Raw genomic sequence first — 19,271 nt, forward strand, 5'->3', positions numbered from 1 at the left:
ACCACCCCCCTACAGCGACCTCTAAGGACCACAGAGCGGCGAAGGGAGTTGTTGTTGACGCAAACTCGCGCCTCCGGTAAAAGACAACACGAGGGAAGAAGAGGAGCGGGGGAGGGGGGAAGGCCTTCTTCCCACCACCACCAACAACAACCACCAACAACCAACAACAACCACCACCACCCACCAACACAACCACCACCCACCCCTCTGCGACCCGTTATAGCCGGAGAGGGCGACGTCCAGACGGCAGGGGAGAGCAGCAGCCGCCGCAGGAGGAGGTGGTGGTGGTAGTGGGTGAAGGAGGAGAGAGAGATAGCAGTGGCAAAGAGCAACAGAGACATGGCGACGGGCAACAGCAGCAGTAAGGAGAAGAAGAAGCAGGAGGAGGAGGAGGAGAAACATTTGCGGCTCCTGCGGGAGCTGTCGTCTCTGTCGCACAACCGGCGGTGCTTCGAGTGCGGGCAGCGGGGCCCCACGTACGTGGACGTGAGCCTGGGCACCTTCGTGTGCACGGCGTGTAGCGGACTCCTGTGAGTAGCACACACACACACACAGACACACACACACTCTCTCTCTCCACGTGTGTGTCTATGTGTGTGTGTCACACATAGACACACACACATAGACACACACACTCTCCACGTGTGTGTCTGTGTGTACTGTAGGGTGTACACACACAGACACACACTCTCCACGTGTGTGTGTCTGTGTGTGTCTATGTGTACTGTAGGGTGTACACACACACTCCCCACGTGTGTGTCTGTGTGTACTGTAGGGTGTACACACACACTATCCACGTGTGTGTCTGTGTGTACTGTAGGGTGTACACACACACACTCTCCACGTGTGTGTGTCTGTGTGTACTGTAGTGTGTACACACACACACTGCACCGTGTGTGTGTGTGTCTGTGTGATATTCGTCAACACTGCTACGACACCATACTAACTACGACTGCAATAGTAATGCAGCACACGGTGTACTACTGCATGTGTACAGTACAGTAGTGTACACACTGCATCGTACACACTGCATGTGTACAGTACAGTCGAGCATGTGCCTTCTGTGAGTCCACAAAGTGTACTGTGTGTGTGGTGTCATTCTAATACAGTACTGCAATAATACATAACAATATGTAATGCGTGGGTACAGACTATACACTAACAGTGCATCGCCTAAATTTTGATTTAAAGCTTTCGTGACTGCAGGGATTCATATTCTTGGTTCTTTCGGTAGAGTCACCACCACGTAGAAAGGAAACGATAAAATAATAAAATAAATATAAAACAATAAAATTCTCACGACGTTTCGACTGCAACACAAGCAGCAATCGTCATCAGGTGTGAATTGTATTGTTTTATATTTTTATTATTTTATTGTTTCCCTTCTACGTGGTGACTTCACCGAAAGAACCAAGAATATAGTGCATCGCCTGTGTAAAATAGTGTGCGCTGTACTGCACGTGTACTGCACGTGTACTGTATTTGTACAGTATACAGTGTGTAATGCACCGGTGTGTGATGCAGTACAGTACAGTGCACGTACTGTTTTAATTTGTACAGTATACACCGTTTAACGTACCAGTGTGTACAGTGCGTGCACTGTACTGCATTTGCACAGTATACATTGTGTAAAATGCGTGCACTGTACTGCATTTGTACAGTTTACATTGTGTAACGCGGCAATGTGTACAGTGCACGCACTGTACCGCATTTTGTACAGTATACATTGTGTAATGCGGTAACAGTGCGTGCACTGCGCTGCATTACACACTGCAAAAGACCACGCGTGCACTGCAAAGTACACAACACCCATAGTAACACCGTAATCCGCCTTGAAACAATCGACACACACGACTGTTATGTGTGCAGCACACAACACGCGACACGCACGTGCGTGTACATTACACTGTTGTTGTTGCATGACAACGCGATATGCACTGTGCTGCTTGCGTACACACTGTGCGCACGTGTTGTGTACACGCAGTGTACGTGACACGTGGGATGCCGTACATCGCGTACGCACAACATCGTTGTCGACCCCTTGCTCTTGTACGGAGAAGAAATTGACTTTGCAATAAATTTAAAAAAATGTTGTTGTTATTGTTGTTGTTGTCTATTTGTGTTGTGTGTTTCTCCCTCGTGACGGGGACTTTTTAGGATGCACGTTGAGATTTATAAAGTGGGTTTGTAACAAGGTAAGGGGCGCTGTGATAAGGGGTTGTTTACAAGCTGTGTAACATGCTGAATATAACATACACCGTGTGCAATGGTGCGCCGCTATACAGCACACACAGTATACACATGCACCACACCACTCTATATACACACACACAAATAATCCCCGTGGAGCCTGTAACAGACTGTAGGGGCAAGTGCTGTTAGCGAGCACCTGTGAAGGCCGACACGGTACACGAGGGGGTGGGTGGCCAGCACCATGCCCGACCGCCTTTGTCTCCCCCAGTGGCGATGTTTACTACACACAGCTACACCAGGTACTCATTTGAGGCTGAGTCAACCTAGGGGAGGCCCTGGACCGGTTCAGAGAATCGTCACCGGTGTTGTTGGCCGTGAGCTGGAATCGAACCCGGGTCCCCAGTACACGTACACACACACATTAGTGCTGTGTACACACACCAGTACACACAGCAGCACACACACATTAGTGTTGTACACACACACATTAGTGCTGTACACACACCAGTACACACACATTAGTGCTGTACACACACACATTAGTGCTGTACACACAGCAGCACACACACATTAGTGCTGTACACACACACATTAGTGCTGTACACACAGCAGCACACACACATTAGTGCTGTACACACACATTAGTGCTGTACACACATTAGTGCTGTACACACACCAGTACACACACATTAGTGCTGTACACACACCAGCACACGCCCATTAGTGCTGTGTACACACACATCAGTACACGTGCACACAGCACCACACGTGCATTAGTGCTGTACACACACACATCAGTACACGTACACACAGCACACACGCATTAGTGCTGTACACACAGCGCCACACACGCATTAGTGCTGTACACACAGCACCACCCACGCATTAATGCTGTACACACAGCAGCACACACGTATTAGTGATGTGCACACACACACATCAGTACACGTACACACAGCAGCACACACGCATTAGTGCTGTGTACACACACACATCAGTACACGTACACACAGCACCACACGTGCATTAGTGTTGTATACACACACATCAGTACACGTACACACAGCAGCACACATTAGTGCTGTACACACACACATCAGTACACGTACACACAGCAGCACACACGCATTAGTGTTGTATTCACACACACATCAGTATACGTACACACAGCAGCACACACGCATTAGTGCTGTACACACAGCACCACACACGCATTAGTGCTGTACACACACACACATCAGTACACGTACACACAGCAGCACACACGCATTAGTGCTGTGTACACACACACACATCAGTACACGTACACACAGCACCACACGTGCATTAGTGCTGTACACACACATTAGTGCTGTACACACACCAGTACACACACATTAGTGCTGTACACACACACATCAGTACACGTACACACAGCAGCACACACGCATTAGTGCTGTGTACACACACACATCAGTACACGTACACACAGCAGCACACGTGCATTAGTGCTGTGTACACACACACATCAGTACACGTACACACAGCAGCACACGTGCATTAGTGCTGTACACACACACATCAGTACACGTACACACAGCAGCGCACACGCATCACTTTCTGCAGATGTAGATGCCACTGGTTCTTCACGTTCTGCAGATGTAGATGCTACTGGTTCCTCACGTTCTGCAGATTTAGATGCCACTGGTTCTTCACGTTCTGCAGATGTAGATGCCACTGGTTCTTCATGTTCTACAGATGTAGATGCCACTGGTTCTTCACGTTCTGCAGATGTAGATGCTACTGGTTCCTCACGTTCTGCAGATTTAGATGCCACTGGTTCTTCACGTTCTGCAGATGTAGATGCCACTGGTTCTTCACGTTCTGCAGATGTAGATGGCACTGGTTCTTCACGTTCTGCAGATTTAGATGCCACTGGTTCTTCACGTTCTGCAGATGTAGATGCCACTGGTTCTTCACGTTCTGCAGATGTAGATGCCACTGGTTCTTCACGTTCTGCAGATGTAGATGCCACTGATTCTTAACGTTCTGCAGATTTAGATGCCACTGGTTCTTCACGTTCTGCAGATGTAGATGCCACTGGTTCTTCACGTTCTGCAGATGTAGATGCCACTGGTTCTTCACGTTCTGCAGATGGAGATGCCACTGGTTCTTCATGTTCTGCAGATGTAGATGCCACTGGTTCTTCACGTTCTGCAGATGTAGATGCCACTGGTTCTTCACATTCTGCAGATGCAGGTGCCACTGGTTCTTCACGTGTTGCAGATTTAGATGCCACTGGTTCTTCACGTTCTGTAGATGTAGATGCCACTGCTCCTTCACGTTCTGCAGATGTAGATGCACTGGTTCTTCACGTTCTGCAGATGTAGATGCCACTGGTTCTTCACGTTCTGCAGATGTAGATGCCACTGGTTCTTCACGTTCTGTAGATGTAGATGCCACCACCGCCATCTATTGCACGGCAGTTGAACTTACGACTCTCGGTCCGAACGGGCAACTGGACATACGGACCAGGTTTGTTCGTATCTCTTAAAGTTCGTAAGTCCCTGTACGTGTGTAACGTGACAGCCAAAGATCCCCCGTATAGCCTTAACAGACTGTTGGGGCAAGTGCTGTTAGCGAGCACCTATGAAGCCTGGAATGGCACACGAGGGGGTCGGTAGCCAAAACCATGCCTGACCCCCTTTGTCTCACCAGTGGTGATGTTTACATCGCACACTAGGTAGTCATTTGAAGCCGAGTCGACCTAGGGGTGGCCCAGACCGGTTTAGATAATCGTCACTGGTATTGGCCATGAGCGGAAATTGAACTCGGCTCGCCGGGTTCGTAGCGCAACGCGCTAACCGCTACACTACCGTTCCCCATAGCCACACACACACACACGCACGCGTGCGTGCCAAACAGAATAGCGTCAAACGAATCCACGACGCGATGTCCCAATTTTTTTGTTTCTTCACGCAGCCGCGGATTAAACCCGCCGCATCGCGTCAAGTCCATCACGATGACGACGTTCACTGACCAGGAGTTGGACTTCCTTCACAAGCACGGCAACGAGGTGGGTGCTCGTCAAGGTCACATGCTCATCGGTGCACAGCTGTTTCATGGCTGCGGTGACAGTGTGTAGGTACTGTTACTCGTAATAAAGGTTTTTTTTTTTTGGTTAAAAAGGTTTGTGACGTAAACAAAATGCGCCAATTAGTTGCTACTCCGAGTGTTTGGAGAGTGAACCCAGGACATTTACAATTCGAGTACAACATTTCGCCGGTGATTTTGCAACCAGCTTCATCAGGCAGTTTGCCAGAATTGTGAAGAAGACTTCCTGTTTGGGGGTCTTGAATAGGGCGAAGGTGATGTAATGACTGTGAGCCTATCATATGAGAAGATCACAGGTGGGTTAATGAAGTCAAATAAATTGCAATGGATGATTGCAATGGATGATGTTCATCGCATTGAATCAACATATAATGGATCATGTTGATCTGAGAATGTGCAGTACCTATTGTTGGTCAGGTTAGTCGCATTTAATCGAGAAACAATGGATTGTTGATCTGAGAATGTGCAGTACCTATAAAGAGACTGTCACAACGTTGAATAACTGACCGTCGAATATCTGGCTTGATAACCGAATATCTGACTATCGCATATCTGCTCTCATCAGTGAGCAGCCCACACCCAGGGTAGTATATATCGATAGGTGCGGGGGAGAAGGACAACAAACTAATCGCAAAAAGCAGTTCTAAAGAAATGCGTTGCTCCAATCTATGCACTTTAAAATCTAGATTGAAAACTCACTTCTTTAGAACTGCTTGTTGTGTTTAGTTATATCGTCCTTCCCCCAGCACCTCCGATGTACAGTTCGAAGGAAGTTCAGTCGTTTGCTGTAAGACGTTCACAAATCTCACTGTTTCACACTCGGCAATGCATTATTTACCGCGCGCGTGTCCGCTCGCCTCTAAAGTACAATCGAGCATTTCCCCGTGTTTAATGCGGTTTGTGATTTATTTTTGTCTCGTTTGGGCACGGTGCGCAACTTGTCATCCCCTGTATGTGTTCGCATATCCGAGCCCCTCACATATCCACCTATTATACCTCACTCGGTCCACTGTAAGATATTCGACGTTGTACTGTATTCGATGGCAGCACCATGGCCGCAGATTTGGGACACGAATGCCGGTAGTTTTATAGCGAGGCATCGATTAATCAAAACTTCAGTAAACTATTTTTTTATATGTTTAAGAAGTTACCTGACCACAAATGATAGCTCAACAAAGTGGCTTATCACATGGAAATTTATAACAGCCAAATTCTCTTAAGCGCTCGTTTCTAAATGTGGAGGGAAAAACCGGAGGACCCAGAGAAAAATCCACGCGACTACAAGGAGAACACGCAAACTCCAAATATACAGCCGTCAGGGTCGGGATCTAACCCACGACCTCCTGCACACCAGGCGAGATAGTTAACATCTCCTAGCCACCGTGGCGCCCACAAGATAACAACATAACCGTGGTATTTGAACCCAGGTTTACAGCTTCGACGACAGCCAAGCTACCCACTACACCACGTAGCCTCGGTAACACAAAAGTGACCAATCTCATCAAATGTCAGACGCTAAGCACGGGGGGGGGGGGAAGAGCCTGGATATAGTGCCTTGGATGGGTGACCAACATACAAAACAGGTTGCCATTGGTCGCTGCTGGGGTACATACATGATGGGCAGGGAATACAGATTCACTTGCTGTAATATCCTGCACATTCTCCCACATCTGTGCCGCTCACATTCACCAACTCGCGCTCGTGAATTGCGTTGGAATAACCCCTGCGGCCCGCACGGCATGGGGAGGCTCTCACCCGTCAGTGGATTGCCGGCCACGTGCACGGGCCTCTAAGCTGCCGGATTCGCCGACTCGCCAACACGGCCGTCTTCGAGCGGCTCAGACCTCATCGCCCCACAGCAATTTCATTACTTGCTAACACAGGGTGCTTCAAAACATAAACTTCTGAGAATTTGCAACAACGCCACAAGGAAAGTGTGCCGCCTCCGGGGCTCTGGAGGCCATCTGGAGAAGGTTCCAGGCCACGCGTTGACAACGATGGCGAACAAGTTGGAGACTCTTTGACTTTTCGAAGCGATTAACATAACATTTGTTATCACGTTACAGTGTCATTATCCGTTCGTTTTCCTTAAAGGGAACGTGATTAATCGGGAGCAGGCGGATAATAATTAGTTCTGCACTGCCAAGCGAACGCTGTAAATAAACCTGCATTTTTGACTGTCATCATGGACATCCGTGTCGAGAGTGACGTAAGAGAGGCCTTCGTTTAATCGTCTTGATAATTAGCCAGGGGACGTCCGTGGACGTGTTAAGCTGATTGGCACAGTGTTTAGTGTTTGCAAGAATGGTAGCTTCAGGCAATGGTGCAGCCTTGCTCGTCTTGCCAAACACTCGCAGACCAAGTTACTTGCAATCCAAGGTTTTACTGTATATATTTTTTTCGGCTCGCGATCCTTTGAATGCCAAGAAGGCCGTTTCGCCTTCAGCTGGAGATTCGTGCTGACGAAGCTTTTTTTGGCTCCGGTACCAGACGTGCTCTCCCCGACCCGCATAAATGTTTATTTAATTTCTGGAGGAGAGGCAGACTTTTCCCGAGTGTTTTTTTGGGTTGGATCGCATGAGTATAAATGTGTCGTTAAACCCGCCACCACCCGACACAGCCAACCGGCATGGTTTGTCACGTAAACAAAACGTGCCGATTGCTTCCTAGTTCAGCCCACCGATAGTGTGTTGGAGAGTAAAGCCACAACATTTACAATTTGAGTAACGTGACGTTTCGCTGGTAATTACATACAGCACCATCAGGCGATATATTTTTTACACTTCTGGCAAGCAGTACTCTAAAACACCGGTGTGATGTACTAGTCGCGAATTGGCATGTTTTGTTCACGTGACAAACCTTAGTAATTGGCTTTGTCGGGTGGTGGCGAGTTTAACGACACATTTATATTTAAGCGTTACAACCCAAAAAGCTCTATTACGGATAATATTGTTCGCGAAAGCATACTACGTGTTAAACTGACACTTTTATACTTCCGGGATCTAACCCAAAAGAAAAAAAACCCGTTATTTTGTGCAATATTGGTCGCGAAAGACTACGTGTCAAACTGATTTTGCCTTGAGTGCTTATTCAGTGTAATTTTGGAAGCTGCTGCGGCGGTGTAACGGTGAGCAGGCCTGGACTCGGATTAGGGGCCGTCCATAAATGACGTCACGCGATTTTGGATGATTTTTGACTCCCCCCCCCCCCCCTTGTCACACGGGGTCACAAAAAGTCAGACCCCCCCCTCAAATATGACGTCACAAAGCTCTGCCCCCCCCCCTCCAAGATAAAACATGCTTCAAATCGCTTTAAACTATTGTCATTGTAGTGCGTATTTAATGTGGCGCTGCACTCTGATGTTGTAGGGGAAAACATTTATTAAAAAGTCAATTTAATTAAGTAGAACGTGTTGCCTATATTTATTTAAAGTTGCGAATTTTTATGTTACGTCACATTTCTCAACCCCCCCCCCCCCATCGTCACAAATGTCTGACCCCCCCTCCCCCCTAGGTGCGTGACGTCATTTATGGACGTCACGCACCTACACACTCTAAGCTCTTGGCAGTGTCACAGGGCTTGTGTGGTGTGGCCATGAGGGTCATGGGGACAGCATTTGAGCGCTTTGTTGTTTGGTTTCGTATTGTTTATAAATGCCTCCCGCTGGTAGGTAAGCCAGTTGCATCACTTTCACGGGAAGGCCAATGACATGACGAGGTTTTTCTCAATTAGTAGAACACCGTCTTTTCAGAGGTCACTCACAACAGCCCCACCTCGTGGAAACGTCACCGGCCGCCACTGCACGTGACCACGATGTAACCCCCCTCCTCTTCCCCCCCCACCACCACTGCACCAGCAGCAATTCAGCGATATTTCATTAAAAAACCGGGGTTCTAGTTGCATCAAGAACGTTGTTTTTCCCAAATCGGTTCGTTGATCGCGGCTCTCCGTCCCGCTCGGACACTTCAGCTTCGCTCAAATTGACCGCTAAAATGTCAACCTTGGCGTTGACGTTTTTTTAATTAGAATTTGCCTTGTGAGCAGATCGATTCTCCGAAGCACTATGTACATCGTGCCATCTTTGGGATCAAGTGAACGAGTTAATTGCTGCAGCTGTCGTGTGTGGGAGAATCGATTACTCGCAACTTATGCTACTTTTGTGAACATTTTTCAACAAATATTACATCTTACCCCATGGAGTGGATGATTATGTATATCCGAGACTGTGCAGTAGAGGTGGAACGTTTAGTTACACAAATGGATTATATTATTGGTGAATGTTAGTGCCTCTAGTGGCTGCAGGGGTTATATGGACTCATACCTACATCTTCTAAATATATAAAAGGGAAATTTGTGAATGTGTGTCTGTTCAAAATGTTTTATCATAGTATGTTTTTTTCTTTGCATTTTGACTGCAGGTATTGTGGTTAATGCAGACATGAATCCTTGTAAAAAAAGGTTTCAGTTTTGTTGCCAGAAAAAAGGGGGAAAAACCCTATTATTACATTTTTGTACTGGCAAAGGAGGTCTAATGATGACACTGCTACTGTTTGTGATGATGCTAATGGAAGTGCTGGTGGTGATTATGATAGTGGTGGTGCAGGTGACGATGCTGATAATACTACTACTGTCAGTGGTGATAATGTGGATGATGATTGATGCCTGTGCTGATGATGATTGATACTGATGATGATGATGGTGGTTTGCGTTGAAGATGTTGGTGGTTCTCGTGCTGGTACGTATTATGTTGGTGCCGCCGCCGCTGCTGCTGCTGATGCTCGTGGTGCTAGTCTGCTGCCCATTGTCACGCACAGGTGTGCAGGATCATCTGGCTGGGTCTGTACGACGAACGGTCGTCCCTTGCGCCCGACTTCAAGGACCCGCAGAAAGCCAAGGAATTCCTGCAGGAAAAATACGAGAGGAAGAAATGGTGAGTGCGGAAGACACGTCGCTGCTGTGATGCTCTGCCGCCAATCATTGCTGCGTCACGTGGAATTCAGCACCTTAGGTTGACAGCCGCGTTCTGTACGTGTGTATGTTTATTCCTTTACATGTTTATTCCTCGGTGCCATTCTTTGCTCGAGAGCCCCCGAAAAAGGCAAAGGTGTGGATTCGGCGCATTCTCCGAGGTTGTGTGTACGTTGAACTTCTTTCGCGCAGTACGTAGCCGACCGTGCTAATCGGAGGCGGTTAAAGATGTTACCGTACAACACAAACCAATCGTAAAACACTGATCGTGGCATGCACGTGAATCCGATGCCGTGTAAAACGATGTTAAGAATAAATTTGTTTTGATGAATTGCTGCATCGTCCCTCTCTATTTCAAAAAAGTATAAAGTGGTTTGTGTCTCAAACGACTATTGACGTGCTACCCACCTATTGTTTACAGCCCTGAATTAGTGGTGGGAATTACACATCCCTGTGATTGGAGTGAATCTATCCGTATGACGACCACTGTTGACTTCTCCACAAATTGTTACTTATTTGATCTACCCTGGCAGGATGATGGGCTGAGACAACCCCCAACCAGGATTTGACCTTGCGACCTTCCGATTTTGTGAGCCGCTCGCTCTACCGCAGATGCAGACACGTACAAATCAGAATCGGAGGAATCCGATGAGCTATGGAACTCTTTTTCACAGATGACCAGTGAAGTCAAATCAGTCTGGTCTGTCCAGTGAAGTCAACCTCTGATTAACACGGTTGGCTACGTACGGTGCGAAGAAAATTCAACATAGATACATTTACTCCCAGAGACGCATCGAGATACATAGACTCCCAGAGACAACAACAACAACCGCCATTCGCCACAAAGTGGCGGTGACGTCTCAACGACGCTTGTGCCAGGCCATGTGCACCTTGAGGCCACGTGAAGTGTCGAACGCCCGCTAGCAGGAGGTCACGGGGCAGACCCAGGTGCCACGGGTCAACTGACTGAGACGACCGTGATGACTGGCTGATGCACCACCTGTGCCCCCTACTGTGCCAACTGTGTGTCCCAGAGACACACAGACTCCCAGACACATAGAGACACGAAAGAGCCCCTTATAGACACGAAGAGATGAGCACGGTTGGCTACGTACGGTGCGAAGGAAGTTCAACATGCGTACGTGCGTGGCTGCTGCTGCATTGGCATTGGTGCACAAGCGCTGTTAACAAATAAAACAAAAACTCTACACATTCGTTAATGACGCAAAATAAGGCGGCGTTATTGACTCGTGCGCGTTGATTGCCTTCAAATTTACTGTGCACGGCGATTCGTTTACAGACACCCCGCTTAAATAATATGGATAAATTACGGAGATAAACGACATTTTACTTGGAAGCCTCTGGCACGGCTCCCACCAATCCCGATTTACATCCTGAAAAAACACTCGACAAATAATAGTTCAATAATATTTGTTATTACTTACGCTCATAAAGCGGGACTTCGTAGGAAGCCACTGGAGCTATGCACTTTTAAATCATCTAAAATTTAAAACTCATTTCTTTAGAACTGCTTTTTGTCTTTAGTTTGTTGTCCTTCCCCGATTAAAAACGGTTGTCTACGTAGGTGGCGAAAGAAGTTCAACATACATACATACATCGAGACCCATAGACTCGCACAGAAACCCATAGGCTCATCATACGGAGACCCACTGAGTCGCACGCTTTCAGGTACGCTTCTGCGTCCGTCTGGAACGTCCTTCCTCACATGGGGTACGCGCTTACAGACTCGCTCCCGTAGCTGACACACCCCGCCCGGTGACCACCGCCGCCCCCGCTCATTGTCACGCCCCTCCACCCCACCCCACCCCACCCCCCACCCACCCACCCCCGCAGGTTCGTGGCGCCCGAGCAGGCGCGCACCGTGGCGGCGCTACACGCGTCCCTCTCGGGCTCCTCCGCCAGCAGCGGCAGCAGCACCCCCGAGGTGCGGCCGCTCCGATGCGCGGGGCCCGCGGGGTCCGGCACGCCGACGCTCGACGGGCTGCGGCACACGCCTACGCAGGTGCGGGGAGCGACGCCGACGCAGCCGCCCCACCGGCCACCCCGCCACTCCACCACCCTGCCACCCCACCACTCCACCACTCCACCACACCACCACCCCACCACTCCACCACGCCACCACCCCACCACTCCACCACACCACCACTCCACAACCCCACCACTACCCCTCCACTCCACCCCACCACACCACCACCCCACCACTCCACCACCCCACCACACCACCACTCCACCACTCCACCACCCCACCACACCACCATTCCACCACTCCACCACTCCACCACCACTCCACCCCACCACTCCACCACTCCACCACGCCACCACCCCACCACCACTCCACCCCACCACTCCACCACTCCACCACGCCACCACCCCACCATCTCGCCAGCCACCCTGCCACTCCGTGTGTGTGTGTCTGTGTCAACGTGCGGTGGCGCAGTGGTTAGCGCGCTGCGCTACAAACCCGGCAACCCGTGTTTGATTCCTGCTCGGGGCTACCAGCACCAGTGACGATTATCTGAACCGGTCCTGAGCCTCCCCAAGGTTCGACTCAGCCTCAAATGAGTACCCTGCGCGATGTATAAAAAACACCGCCACTGGGGAGACAAAGGCGGTCGGGCGTGGTGCTGGCCACCCACCCCCTCGTGTGCCGTGCCGGCCTTCAAAGGTGCTACTCGCTAACAGCACTTGCCCCAACAGTCTGTTAAGGCTATACGGGGGATCTTTGTCTTTTGTGTCGACGTGCTCCAGTCTCCCGTAGTGAGCCGCCCGCAGGCTCTGCCACCCGCTCACTCCCGTCGACCGGCCCCGGTTGAGCTGATGGAGGACCTGCCAGGGGATCCGTTCGGCACCTCGACTCAACCCCCCCCTCCTGCTCCGCCACCTCCACCACCGGGCAGCGCCTTTCCCGGCTTCCCCTCCGTCGCTGCCGGTGAGAAACGCGCTCCACCTTTCCGCTTGACAGTGATACGGTACGTGGAATGATACAGTAACGCGGAATGATACAGTAATGCGGATACAGTAACGCGGAATGATACAGTAACGTGGAATGATACAGTAATGCGGATACAGTAACGCGGAATGATACAGTAACGCGGAATGATGCAGTAAGGCGGAATGATACAGTTTCTAAAGCGCAGTGTGCTAACAATAGTGCCGCTGCTCCGCCCCATGAATGTGTAGTGGCATAGTGCTGGCTGCTGGTGAAAAAGGGGAACTGCGGTGTACTGCAGTATTGAAGTCAGCAGGCCATGATAGACACGAGGGGGGGACATCTAGGGCAAAGGTCACAGAGGGGGGGAGCCCATCGGAAAGCCTCGAGAAACTGCTGGTAGGTTCCAGAGAGGGGGCGTGGCCGGGGCGGAGCGAGGCCACGCTGGGAGTGTAACAGGGGCCCCTGTGGGGGACCTCAGGGCTGTTGCTGGAAGTGGGATCCCCGTCGTGCTCTTCAAGATCGTCGCCATCGTCGCTGTCGTCTTCACGCGACATTGCGCTGCTAGACGGTGGTTGTTGACTGTCTCGGTTCACAACACTAACCGTCAGTGTTAGACGGTTAGTGTTGTGTATAGGTTAGGAAGCCACGTAGTGTTGTGTATAGGTTAGCAAGCCAACGTAGAGTTGTGTATAGGTTAGCAAGCCAACGTAGAGTTGTGTATAGGTTAACAAGCCACGTAGAGTTGTGTATAGGTTAACAAGCCAACGTAGAGTTGTGTATAGGTTAGCAAGCCAACGTAGAGTTGTGTATAGGCTAGCAAGCCATGTAGAGTTGTGTATAGGTTAGCAAGCCATGTAGAGTTGTGTATAGGTTAGCAAGCCAACGTAGAGTTGTGTATAGGCTAGCAAGCCATGTAGAGTTGTGTATAGGTTAGCAAGCCACGTAGAGTTGTGTATAGGTTAGCAAGCTACGTAGAGTTGTGTATAGGTTAACAAGCCACGAAGAGTTGTGTATAGGTTAGCAAGCTACATAGAGTTGTGTATAGGTTAGCAAGCCAACGTAGAGTTGTGTATAGGCTAGCAAGCCATGTAGAGTTGTGTATAGGTTAGCAAGCCACGTAGAGTTGTGTATAGGTTAGCAAGCTACGTAGAGTTGTGTATAGGCTAGCAAGCCATGTAGAGTTGTGTATAGGTTAGCAAGCCACGTAGAGTTGTGTATAGGTTAGCAAGCTACGTAGAGTTGTGTATAGGTTAACAAGCCACGTAGAGTTGTGTATAGGTTAGCAAGCCATGTAGAGTTGTGTATAGGTTAGCAAGTTGTGTATAGGCTAGCAACCAACGTAGAGTTGTGTATAGGTTACCTTTTGCCGCGTTCCTTGCCGTGTTGCCCGCTCACCGCCCTCCTCTCAACGTTTGTATTTGCAGGCTCCGGAGGCTCGAACTTCGCAAACTTCGATTCGTTCGGAGGGTCAGGTTCTTCGGGCAGCTACGCACCGTTTCCCAAAAGCGGACACCCGGTCCGGGCTCAGAGCACAGGTGAGAGAGCCTCTGCTCCATCTCTCTTCCCATAACCCCCCCTTTTGTTGTGCAGACCTGAGCGTCACGCTACACACACACACATATATATAAATATGCAACGAATTTTTTGCCCAGGAAAGCCACGCTGAATCCGATGGCTCCTTTTCCGAGAGGCTCCTTGCGGCACTGTGGGTTGTTCGGTCAACGCCAATGACATTCTTACGTAACTGGAGAATCGGGATAAAAATCGACTGCAGAGCGGGGAGGTGGGGGGGCGGTGCGCAGAACGTACAAACGCCACCCAAGTAAGAAAGATGCCCGGGTTAGGAAGTTAATCCATTTCCCTCTTGCTGCAGGGCGCAAGTTGTTACTGCTGCGTCACTCTGCCACCTAAAGGTCAAAGGGGTCACCGTTAAAATGAGTCCGTTTAACACGTGGTAAGAGACTTTCGCAACCAATATTATCCATAATAGAGGTTTTTTTTTTAATGGTTAGATCGCGTAAATATAAATGTGTCGTTTAAACCGGCCACCACCACCACCACCACCCGACACAGCCAAATGATTAAGGTGTGACACGTGAACAAACATGCCAATTAGTTACTAGTTCAGCACTAACCGGTTGTGTGTTGGCGAGGGAACCCGCTACAACATTTACAATTCCAGTATACGCGACGTTTTGCCGGTGATTGCAATCAGCATCATCAAGCGACAAGCCAGAGTTGCGGATAAATCGTCCTCCTCCTTCGGCCTAAATTAGTGTTTGACTCTGCTCGTATCTGTTAGTGGTTCTGAGCAAGCAAGTAAAATTCCCGCGCTTTCCCCTGAAACACAATCACTGTTGACTTCTCATTAGGGCAGTGCTATCCCAGTATTTAACACAATTTGATGTTTCTACCGGTGGTTGGTTTGCTTACTCGGATAACTCAAAAATAGAAAAAGGAAAAAAAACCGTCTCACCTCCTGCGTCCGATGTCTGCCGCTGGGCGGGAGGTGATGGGTGGGCCTTGGTGATGTTACTAGCATCATCAGGCACTTCACGCTGGGCGTGGCTTATTGTGGGGTTTCCCACCTTCAGGAGACATGATGTGTGGGCGGCCTCATTGAGTTAATTACATCAAATTATCTTTGTGTTTAGTTATTGTCCTTCCCCCGCACCTCCGATTAGTGCGGTTGGCTACGTACGGTGCGAAGGACGTTAAACGAACATACATAGACTCACGCAGAGACCCATAGACTCGCACAGAGACCCATAGACACTCACGCAGAGACACATAGACTCACACAGAGACCCATAGACTCACACAGAGACCCATAGACTCACGCAGAGACCCATAGACTCACACAGAGACCCATAGACTCACACAGAGACCCATAGACACTCACGCAGAGACCCATAGACTCACACAGAGACCCATAGACTCACACAGAGACCCATAGACTCACACAGAGACCCATAGACTCACACAGAGACCCATATACTCACGCAGAGACCCATAGACTCACGCAGAGACCCATAGACTCACTCAGAGACCCATAGACTCATACAGAGACCCACAGACACACGCAGAGACCCATAGACTCACACAGAGACCCATAGACTCCCACAGATGACCCATAGACTCACACAGATGACCCATAGACTCACACAGAGACCCACAGACTCGCACAGATGACCCATAAACTCGCACAGATGACCCATAAACTCACACAGATGACCCATAGACTCACACAGAGACCGACAGACTCACACAGAGACCCACAGACTCACGCAGAGACCCACAGACACACGCACAGACCCATAGACTCGCACAGAGACCCATAAACTCGCACAGATGACCCATAAACTCGCACAGAGACCCATAGACTCACACAGATGACCCATAGACTCACACAGATGACCCATAGACTCACACAGATGACCCATAGACTCACACAGATGACCCATAGACTCACACAGATGACCCATAGACTCACACAGATGACCCATAGACTCACACAGATGACCCATATACTCACACAGAGACCCACAGACTCACGCAGAGACCCACAGACACACGCACAGACCCAAAGACTCGCACAGAGACCCATAGACTCGCACAGATGACCCATAGACTCACGCAGAGACCCATAGACTCACACAGAGACCCATAGACTCACACAGGGACCCATAGACTCATGCAGAGACCCATAGACTCACGCAGAGACCCATAGACTCACGCAGAGACCCATAGACTCACTCGGAGACCCATAGACTCATACAGAGACCCACAGACACACGCAGAGACCCATAGACTCACACAGAGACCCATAGACTCCCACAGATGACCCATAGACTCACACAGATGACCCATAGACTCACACAGAGACCCACAGACTCGCACAGATGACCCATAAACTCGCACAGATGACCCATAAACTCACACAGATGACCCATAGACTCACACAGAGACCGACAGACTCACACAGAGACCCACAGACTCACGCAGAGACCCACAGACACACGCACAGACCCATAGACTCGCACAGAGACCCATAAACTCGCACAGATGACCCATAAACTCGCACAGACCCATAGACTCACACAGATGACCCATAGACTCACACAGATGACCCATAGACTCACACAGATGACCCATAGACTCACACAGATGACCCATAGACTCACACAGATGACCCATAGACTCACACAGATGACCCATAGACTCACACAGATGACCCATAGACTCACACAGAGACCCACAGACTCACGCAGAGACCCACAGACACACGCACAGACCCAAAGACTCACACAGAGACCCATAGACTCGCACAGATGACCCATAGACTCACGCAGAGACCCATAGACTCACACAGAGACCCATAGACTCACACAGGGACCCATAGACTCATGCAGAGACCCATAGACTCACACAGAGACCCATAGACTCACGCAGAGACCCATAGACTCACGCAGAGACCCATAGACTCACGCAGAGACCCATAGACTCACTCAGAGACCCATAGACCCTTGCAGAGACCCACAGACTCGCACAGAGACCCACAGACACACGCAGAGACCCATAGACTCGTACAGAGACCCACAGACTCACACGGAGACCCACAGACTCACGCAGAGACCCACAGACTCACCCAGAGACCCACAGATTCACGCAGAGACCCACAGACTCACGCAGAGACCCACTGACTCACGCAGAGACCCATAGACTCACGCAGAGATCCATAGACTCACACAGAGACCCATAGACTCACGCAAAGACCCATAGACTCACACAGAGACCCATAAACTCACACAGAGACCCATAGACTCACACAGAGTCCCATAGACTCACACAGAGACCCATAGAATCACACAGAGACCCATAGAATCACACAGAGACCCATAGACTCACACAAAGACCCATAGACTCACACAGAGACCCATAGACTCACACAGAGACCCATAGACTCACGCAAAGACCCTTAGACTCGCACAGAGACCCATAGTTTGTTGTCCTTCCCCCGCACCTCCGATTAGCACGGTTGGCTAAGTACGGTGCGAAGTAAGTTCAACGAACATGCGTACATGCATAATTAATCTGAACATAAAAGCATTATTCTCCATCCTGTTTCCCACCTACATCTTCTAAAACATCCCCTCGAGCTCTTCATAATTTATTTAGCTACTTTGTAATAATAAAGCACAAATAAATGAATTAAACACAAAGGAAAGACATTCCGCGATTAAAAGAAAAACAAATTCAAAGAAACAAACGTAACCATTCCTGCGGATACCAGTCACCTCCGCAGGTGAGCTGCCAAAAACGAACAACAATTAAAACCTGCAAAATCAACGGCAACGATGGCGATTTAAACTCGCAACGCGCCGCACGGTTTTCGCTCGCTTCCCCGTGGACAGAGAGAGAGAGAGAGAGACACTCTGGGGCGTGAGGAGGAACCGTAGACAATGGTGGGAGCGTGGCATCCGGGAGGTCGAGCTGACGTTACCAACGATTGCCCAAGCTCTGCTGGTCCCCTATAGAGTCGCTCATCGATTATCCGGCACCGCCCGATTATCCGTCTGCTTCCAACATTATTCGGCGGTACCGGGCCGATCCGGCAAAACCACGCTGAAGGCTTTTATCCGCAGTCCGGCGATGGCCACCGTGTGTGTGTGTGTGACGAAAAAAAAGTAGCTCTGCTTGATTTCAGTGTCAAATATTACATACACTACATTATACACTACATACGGCGGGGCTGGGGGTGGAGGCAGAACGTTACAAATGTGTGTTGTCTTTCTCTTTTGCTCTCGTGGTTTTTTTGTCGTCGTTCGTCGCCGTCGCGGGAGCTTCCTTAACGTCACTGTCCAATGTCCCCGCTCTGTGTATGTGGTTTGTTTTGGGTTCGGGAAAAACTCTGCGCCCACACGGCGGGGCCCCTCCCCCCCCCCCCCCGTGGACCCCACGTGTCCCCCCGGCCCCCCGACCCCCCCGGGTAGCCAGTAGGCGATGTCCCCTCGTGCCACCACCCCCGGGCACCCCACACAGAGCCGGTGAACGCCCCCCCCCG

General features: G+C 49.9%; 1 protein-coding gene across 3 annotated transcripts in view; it reads left to right on the top strand.

Moving 5' to 3' along the window:
- LOC116956255 (arf-GAP domain and FG repeat-containing protein 1-like) overlaps nt 1–19,271 on the top strand; it is a 57,100-nt gene continuing 37,829 nt past the window's right edge. For 2 of the 3 annotated variants that reach the window (XM_032977705.2, XM_032977706.2), the window contains exons 1-6: nt 1–530; nt 5,155–5,248; nt 10,101–10,216; nt 12,109–12,277; nt 13,024–13,204; nt 14,632–14,742. In XM_032977705.2, the coding sequence (XP_032833596.2) occupies nt 340–530; nt 5,155–5,248; nt 10,101–10,216; nt 12,109–12,277; nt 13,024–13,204; nt 14,632–14,742 (862 nt within the window). In that variant the 5' untranslated portion in view covers nt 1–339. The remainder of the gene's footprint in view (nt 531–5,154; nt 5,249–10,100; nt 10,217–12,108; nt 12,278–13,023; nt 13,205–14,631; nt 14,743–19,271) is intronic. The other variant, XM_032977707.2, reaches the window with a different exon arrangement.

This window comes from Petromyzon marinus, chromosome 64, assembly GCF_048934315.1.
Source record: "Petromyzon marinus isolate PM22_M1 ecotype Great Lakes invasive population chromosome 64, UKy_Petmar_22M1.pri1.0, whole genome shotgun sequence".
Lineage (NCBI taxonomy): Eukaryota > Metazoa > Chordata > Hyperoartia > Petromyzontiformes > Petromyzontidae > Petromyzon > Petromyzon marinus.